The sequence below is a fragment of the Chrysochloris asiatica genome, unplaced genomic scaffold (assembly GCF_000296735.1).
Source record: "Chrysochloris asiatica unplaced genomic scaffold, ChrAsi1.0 scaffold00021, whole genome shotgun sequence".
Taxonomy (NCBI): Eukaryota; Metazoa; Chordata; class Mammalia; order Afrosoricida; family Chrysochloridae; genus Chrysochloris; species Chrysochloris asiatica.
The window spans coordinates 5,494,456-5,502,449 of record NW_006408539.1 but is presented as its reverse complement, the minus strand read 5'-3'; the positions used below and the strand labels follow the sequence as shown (position 1 = coordinate 5,502,449).

Sequence of the window (7,994 nt, the reverse complement as noted above, 5' to 3'; positions counted from 1 at the left end):
AATAAGCCCATGCGTGTATGAACTGGAACTCAGGTAATCTTTTTTTTTTTTTTACTTATCCTTGTGTATGTTAAAAGTGGAAGGATATACACCTTTTTTTTTTTTCTTCCAAAATTGCATTATGCTACCCATACTATGTATAACCTGCCTAATACAATAAGATTAGTATTTCTCTCTGTCAATAAACTGCTGGTGTTGTTATGTGCCATGAAGTCAATTCCAATTCATAGCAGCCCTGTACAGGGTTTCCAAGGAGCAGCTGGTGGGCTTGAACTACTGAATTTGTAGTTCACAGTCCATTGCTGATCCTACAGTGCTACACCAGGAATCTCTGTCAATAAATAAGTCAGTAATACAATTCTTAGCAGTTATGTAGCAGTTCCATTGTAAGAATTTCCTACAATTTGTGCACTTAATTGAGCTTCAGGCTCAAATATTGGGAAAAATCTGTGATTGAACTACATTACTTAAAAATAAGATAACCATGTTTATATATATATAGCTTGAATACTAACAGTAGGCAATAAGGTAAAAGCAGAATGTAATTTTTACATGATGAAAAAATAGTGTTTTGTTAACTCAGCAATTCTCTGTTCCACAATTAAAATACAAATACTGGGAACTGACACCTAGTTTTATCCACATAGTCAATTTCAAGGGCAGAGAACAAACACTAGTTCTAAAAGTACTATGCAAATTAATTGAAATTGGAATCAATAAAACATGTACTTTGGAGTCAGATTGATTTTCAGTCATGGCTGGCTGATATTAGCTCTGGAATCTTGGACATGTTATTTTACTTTCAGTAGCTTCATCTATAATTTGGGAATGAGGATAGAACCCACCGCAAAGTCTTTCAAGAGGATTAAGTGACATAAGTCAGGAACGCTCCTATCACAGAATTTAACATAGGGTAAGCCTTTGTAATACATTAGTTTTTGTATAATAATGTGTAGCCTACTAATGTTGGACCCAGAAACTCAGTACTAGTCACTGTGTGAATTTTGTTCTTTTAGTCACAAGAACACAAAGTACACTTACTATAAAGAAAACCCAGCAAAACTTTGAGTACTTGATGTTTGGAAGGGGGGGGTGGTACAAAGAATACCTCCAGTTTCAATAATTGGTTAGAAAGACTCACAGAACTCAGGAAGACAGTTATACTTACATTTATACTATAGCACCACAAAAGGATAGAGATGAAAATCAACAACTAAAAAATAAACATAGGACAGAGTGGAGGGCAAGCTTCCTATTGTCCCTACGCATGGAGTAAGTCAGACAACACTTGTTTCTCTCAGCAACAATGTTTGGAAACACATTTTGAGTATTGCCAGTTTAGGAAATTCACCCGAGTCTTGATGTTTAGGGTTTTTACTGAAGGTAAGTCATGTAGACCTGGCTTACCACTCATGAAGCTGGCCTTGCAGTCTCCAGCCCCTCCAGAGTCTAGTTAACAGAACATGACCCTAGGTCCCCACCATTCATTAAATTGTTAGCATGGACTATCTGGTGTGGCCCAAGGTCCCCAGGAAAACAAAGACATCTTTATCAGATAGAATATTTTAAGGCCTTAGGGATACCTTCCTGGAGCTGGCATCGGCCACAGCTTTCTTTATAATGTGTAAAGGTGTGGACAACTCAGATTTGCTGAGTTAATGCTTACTGGACAGCACCGCTTTCCTTGTTACTGTAGAATTTGGAAGTAGGTCTTTAAATTGAGGACCTATAGGCATAAGTACTCCTACAGTCTCAAGAAAAATCAATATTTGAGATTATATCGCCCCTAAAACTTACTTTAAAATATCAAAGTTTGTCTCTTATTGTATTTATATGCCACTGAGTCAATTTCAACTAAGTCACTCTGTAAAAGATCTCCTTGAACAGCTGGTGGGTTTGAACAGCCAATCTTGTGGTTAGCAGTTCAGTGGCTATCCTACGGTGCCTCACCAGGGTTCTAAAACTATTCTGGCTATCTCCAAATGTTTACAAAAGATGAAGAAACAAGGCCAGAAGGGGGAGTCCTAGAAGTAACTGACAAAACCATCAGAGAGCACAGAGGAAATTCCATTCCCTCCAATGGGAAGCTGGGGTGCTCTCACCTTCCAGATGTCCCATGAGGGACAAAGCTGCAAAAGGTATCACTGCAAAAAGTATTATTTCTTGCAAAAGAGTTTTGTCCTTTATTCATTTTCCAGGTAGAAACCTGTTCAGGCAGCAAACTTTTGGTGTGCCTTTTGAATATCTAAACATAGGAAAAGGTAATTGGAGAGAGAGGAGATGTGCTGGAATAAATGTTCTTTCACCATTGGCTAGGCAAGAATGCATGAGCTTCTGAGGCACAATAGTGAATAATTGCTATCAGGACTGACTGTGAGGGTTGGAAATGTGAAGGCAGACATTTTGTAGCAAAAAGAGGGGAGTGGTTGACTTTGAAGTCTAGGAGCGGAGGTCCCTGGGACCATCAAGGGAGAAGACTGGAGTGCGGGACTCTACCCAGAGAAGCCGTGATGCCAGAGATGGAGGCAGAGACGATGACATGGAGAGAGGGAATGGCTGGGGACTCTAGATCCAGAGAGGGAAAAGAGCTGTGTGCTGACGACCAAGGGCCAGTCTTGCAAAGTATATCCTTTGGGTGATTGATGATGCATGGAGGGGATTGTAACCATGGCAACTATTACATCATTCACAATAAAACATTAAAAAAAAAAAAAAAAAGAATGTATGAGCTTCTTGTGGGTCAAGTAGTTGTATGCCTACTTAAGTAGGCACTTGAAAATAGGTTGGTCTTGAGTCGTCTTGCTGGAATACACTTAAGTTTACCATAGGACTCTTGAGGTCAACAGGTAGAACTGAGCCTAGCAGGAAAGCAGTGAGCCCCAGCTTCACATTATACATCATAGAACTGGGTATTGAAGTGCCCATGTAGATAGATAAAGAATTCATACTTGTGCTTCACAAGAGACCAAGAATTTGTTTGCCACACAGAAATCAGAAAAGAAAGGAAGGACTTCAAACTGTCCTGTATGATCTCCCTCGTCTCTTCTCATTCTTGCCCCACTTGAGCTCCACTGGCCTCTGACATTGGCAGGAAGAGTGGAGACACAGGGGTGGGGGAGAAAGAGGTATACATACAACAGACTTTGTCCCCTCCCCTCCCTTTGTCTCTTCCTCACTTGCCCCTTTTCACTCCAAGGTGCTAGAGGAATTAAAGACCAAATTGTGAACCCAAGTCTCCAGAGCCATAAATCAAAAGCAGTCAGTCATTAGGGAAAGAGAATGTTCTACTTAAATTTCAGACGGTAGTTCTCAACAGGAGTAGAATGCAGTTTAATAACTAAAAGTGACAGGACAGTTGGGGAATCTGCTTGATATTATTTAAGGGCTAGACAAAGAACACTCAATAATTCATGGTTGAACATTAGTAATTGAATTTCTTGTTTATACACTGCAGAGCTGAAAAAGTCCAGTAGACCAGTTACACTTTCAAAATGCTAAAATATTTTAACTTGGTTTAAAAACAACAGTTGTAAAGTATTGAATTATTCTACAACCCTGAAGTATTTAAAAAATATGAAGACCCATGGAAATTGAAATGCCTTCCAGCCACTTTCTATATTTCTGAGTTATTCTCGGACACAGATTCTTCTACTCACAGGGCAGACCAATTTTTTATGCAGTAGGTTTTCTTCTGAAGATCACTTTATGTATCAACACAGCCTTCAGACAGACTCCATCAGACTAGGCTAGCAATCATATCATATGATTACATAGAGATGCCAGACGATCTCCATGGTAATCAAGTCCAAGTAATAGAATATTCAATATTATCATACTTCAAGTGCCCCTGAATTGATTTTCTTAAACAAGGAGTTGACAATAAATTTAGAATAAACTTTCCATTATCCCGAGAAAAAGGGAATTGAAAAAGGTACAGATGGCTTCAAGTTTTATTCCTTTGACAAAACTTTTCTTCAAAATTTAAGCATTCAACTCATTTAAGCTTCACATTTCATTATTTTCCAACTGCATCACCTCTAATCTCTTAGAAAGTCTAAGACATGTTTGAATTATGAAAGGAAGGCAACAGCATGAAAGAGAAGAAAGAAGTACTGGACAAGTAGACATCATGGAGCAACTGGTGGATCTGAACTGCTGACTTTGTGGTTAGAGACCCAACATGTAACTCACTATGCCATCAGAGCATAGAACACTTTGTTGTGGGATTCAGGAAGGGATGTATTCACTGACACTGGTGATAGAGCATTACCTGAATGGGAGGTGCTTTTGCTCCCCAACTGGGTTTCTGACTGGCTGTGGCTGACAGGTGTGAGATCTTGACAGCTTTGAATGGGGGAATCTCTTCCTGTGTGGTCAGTGCCTGAAGGCTTCTCGATATTTTTCATCTCCATTTCTTCATGATGGATCCAAAGATCAGGGGGTCGGAGGTCCTTCTGGCTGCCCTTCCTCTTGCCAACACTGTGAGTTGCCCGTTTCCTACGGAGCAAAGTTAGAAGGAAAATATAAACGCCTCTTTTCAATGGCCTTTCATCTCCTTTATCAGTCAATTCAAGTTAGAGCGAGGGAAGGAAACAAAAGGATTCCCGTGAGGAACCCTGTGAAACCCAGGAATTGGCAGATGAGTGTTGGCTGCCTTTCGTCTTCTCCCCTGGAGCTCCACCACATTGTAGGAGATGTGTTACTAAGTCCCGAGGGCCCCTGGATGCCTGCCAGAGAGCTCCATACTCCAGTTTCCCTGGCTGCAGATTCACACAAGGTGACAATGGGTGAGATGGAGCCATATGCCAATCTTTGGAGCTGGGCATAAGGAACCTGAGGCAACATCTGTTTAGGAGATAAATGAAGGAGTTGCTTTGAAAGGGCACATAGAAATAAAAAGGCCAGAATTGTTGCCAACAACCAAGATCGTGGCTTAGAGTTAAGTCTATACCTCAGCTGTATGATTTAATATGCAATTGGGAACCTTCCTATTTGAAAACAAAAGCCACATGAGAACATTCTTAGAAGAATAAAACACTTGACTTGGAGTCAGTAATGTCTGGATTTAAACAAAAAGAGACACGTCTTTTGAAAAGAGAAGTGTAGAAATGTGCTTCAAATATCTTTAGCTTCCATCTATCCTATCCCCTCTTTATACGGGGCTGATAGGGATGGGCAACTTAGACAAAGGCTACCTAAAATGGGGGGACTATAAAGGCATGGTAGTGTAGTGGGTACGAATCGGGCTACTAACCTCAGGGTCAGCAGTTCGAAACTACCAGCTGTTCCGCGGGAGAAAGAGGACACTCTCTGCTCCCGTAAAGATGTACAGCCTCGGAAACCCTGTACAGGGTTGTTATGAGTCGGAACCGACTCCACGTACATAATAACAACAACAACATAAAGGCATGAAATGACTAGCTTACAATTTTTCAAGAGGGAGTTTAGTTTCAGAGTGGGGTGGGAGAGGAGGAAGGTGGAATCTTCATCTTGCCTAGATGGATCTGGTGAAAAGAGATGAGGATATGAGTCTTATGATTCAATAGTGAGTAATTGTTATCATAACTAACTGCGATTGTCACAACTGTAAAAGGTAGAAGTTCTGTACCAAAAATGGGGGTGTAGTTAATCTTACAGTCCAGAAACAGAGGACCCTAGGATCATCAAGGGAGAAGAGCACGAGTGGAAAGTGGGACTCTATTTAGAGAAACAGTGACACCAGTGATGGAGGCAGAGATGAGGACATACAGAAATAGAGCAGCTGAGGACTCTAGACTCATGGTAAGAGAAAGGCTGTGTGCTTGCAGCCAGGATGCAGGCTTGCAGAATGTGTCCTTTGGTTGTTTAAATGATTATATATTCCTGAGGGATTTTGTGTACATCCAAAAAAAAAAAAAAGAGGGACTAGAAACAAATACTGTTGAATGATGATACATGGAGGAGATTGTAATCATTGCAATGAAACAATGAGTGTAAAGCTAATGTTCTCCCATGTAAACCATCACTCAATTCACAATAAAACTTATATATATATGGTGGTGGTGGCTATGTACCATGGAGTCAGTTCTGACTCAGCAACCCTGTATAGGGTTTCCAAGGATGTAATCTTTATGGGAATTATTTTTTGACTCCTGTTCTACTGTTTTATAGAATCCTAGTGTGGGGCTGTGGGCTAATGCGTTGCACTACAAGGTTGGAATTTTAAGCTAACCAGTCACTCCTCAGGCACCCTATACACAGTCCTATGGGTCTGAACTGACTTGACTGCACTTAACAGCAACAACTACTGTTTTACAATTTTGTATCTCCATTTGAAGTTTCTACTTTTCTCAAAACAATGTCTCTTCTAATCTAGTCTTTGCCAAACCAGGGAAGAAACTCCTTCTCATGTTGCACAATTTGCAATGAATAGTTTGATAATGTTTATTAAGGACATTCCATTGTTGCCAAATGGTTCAGATGAGCTAATTTCCTTTGAAAACACTTTACAAACTCTACTAGACCATCCAAAATGACCTTGGTTTTTCAATTATTGACCAAGAAAATGTGTATATATTAGGCAATTTAGAAATGTTTGATTGGGTGACTTGTTGAATTTCTCCAAATATTCATTTTTGTCCTTTTTTAAAAGTAAGCTAGTGAGGAGAGGAAAAAACAATCCAGATTTCATATCTACTAATAATTCAGTAGAGAAATAATACAGGGTTTCCTGATTTAATATTTTACTAAAAACTACCTATATTTTGTCCATTTCCTGGCAGCAGCCCCATACTGTTTCTAGACAATTGAATAAAATGACTCTAGACCATTTTCCTGTGTTGAATTCATTCTTAACCATCCATTTATCTGAACTCATTTCCTTACACTTCACCTGCCCACAGGAAAATCATCTGTTACACATAGCATTGTCTGTAGTTTCCCGCTGGTGTTGTTGTTAGGTGCCATTGAGTCGGTACCAACTCATAGCGACCCTATACACAACAGAACAAAACACTGCCTGATCTTGGGCTAACCTCACTATTGTTGCCACACTTGAGCCCATTAATGCTGCCACTTTGCCAACCCATCTCACTGGGGGTCTTCCTCTTTTTCTCTGACCCTCCATTCTACCAAACATGATATCCTTCTCCAGTGACTGGTCCCTGCTGACAATATGTCCGAAGTAGGAGAGACAAAGTTTGGCCATCCTGGCCTCCAAGGAGCACTCTGTCTGCACTTTTTCCAACACAGATCTGTTGGTTCTTTTGGCAGCCCATGGCACTTTCAATATTCGCCTCCAACACCATAACTCAAAAGCATCAATTCTTCTATGGTCTTCCTTATTCACTGACTGCATATGAGGTTTCACATGCATATGAGGTTATTGAAAATACCATGGAGTGGGTCAGGCGTACCTTAGTCCTCAAGCTGACATCTTTGCTCTTCAACACTTTCAAAAGGTCTTGTGCAGCAGATTTGCCTAATGCAATACATCATTTGATTTCTTGACAGCTGCTTCCATGAGTGTTGATAGTTGATCACTCATGGAAGTTGATAGTTACCGCTGGTAACTTAGAATAACTCAATGCCATTCTCAAACTTGGAGTTTCACCCTGCTATCTCTCTTTCTACCAAATAAAAATGTGAAATAACTTCAATCCCAGGGCCTATGTGACTGCATACAGAAAAGAACAAGTCCCAAGTTCAGGGCGACATAGACATCTCAGGATAACTCAGTATTTAAATAGCCTACAGTAAACAACAACAAAAATTGTCAAGGAATTTTTAAAACTAGAAAAAAAAACGAACTATGAATCCTGTTTTCTTCTTTGCTCATTCACTCATTCATTTAGAGTCCCCATGGACAGTGCACAAGGTTAAGTACTTCACTGCTAACTGAATGTTTAGAAGCTTGAGTTCACCCTCAGGCACCTCAGAAGAAAGGCCTAATGATATGTTCCCCAAAAAATCAGCCACTGAAACTCCTGTGGCACACATCTCTACTCTGATACACA

At 40.1% G+C, this 7,994-nt stretch overlaps 1 protein-coding gene across 1 annotated transcript in view; it reads right to left on the bottom strand.

Moving 5' to 3' along the window:
- Nucleotides 1–7,994, bottom strand: part of DCC (deleted in colorectal carcinoma) — a 1,585,944-nt gene that overhangs the window by 90,958 nt on the left and 1,486,992 nt on the right. The window contains exon 24 of the mRNA XM_006837499.1: nt 4,271–4,497. Within this exon, the coding sequence (XP_006837562.1) occupies nt 4,271–4,497 (227 nt within the window). The remainder of the gene's footprint in view (nt 1–4,270; nt 4,498–7,994) is intronic.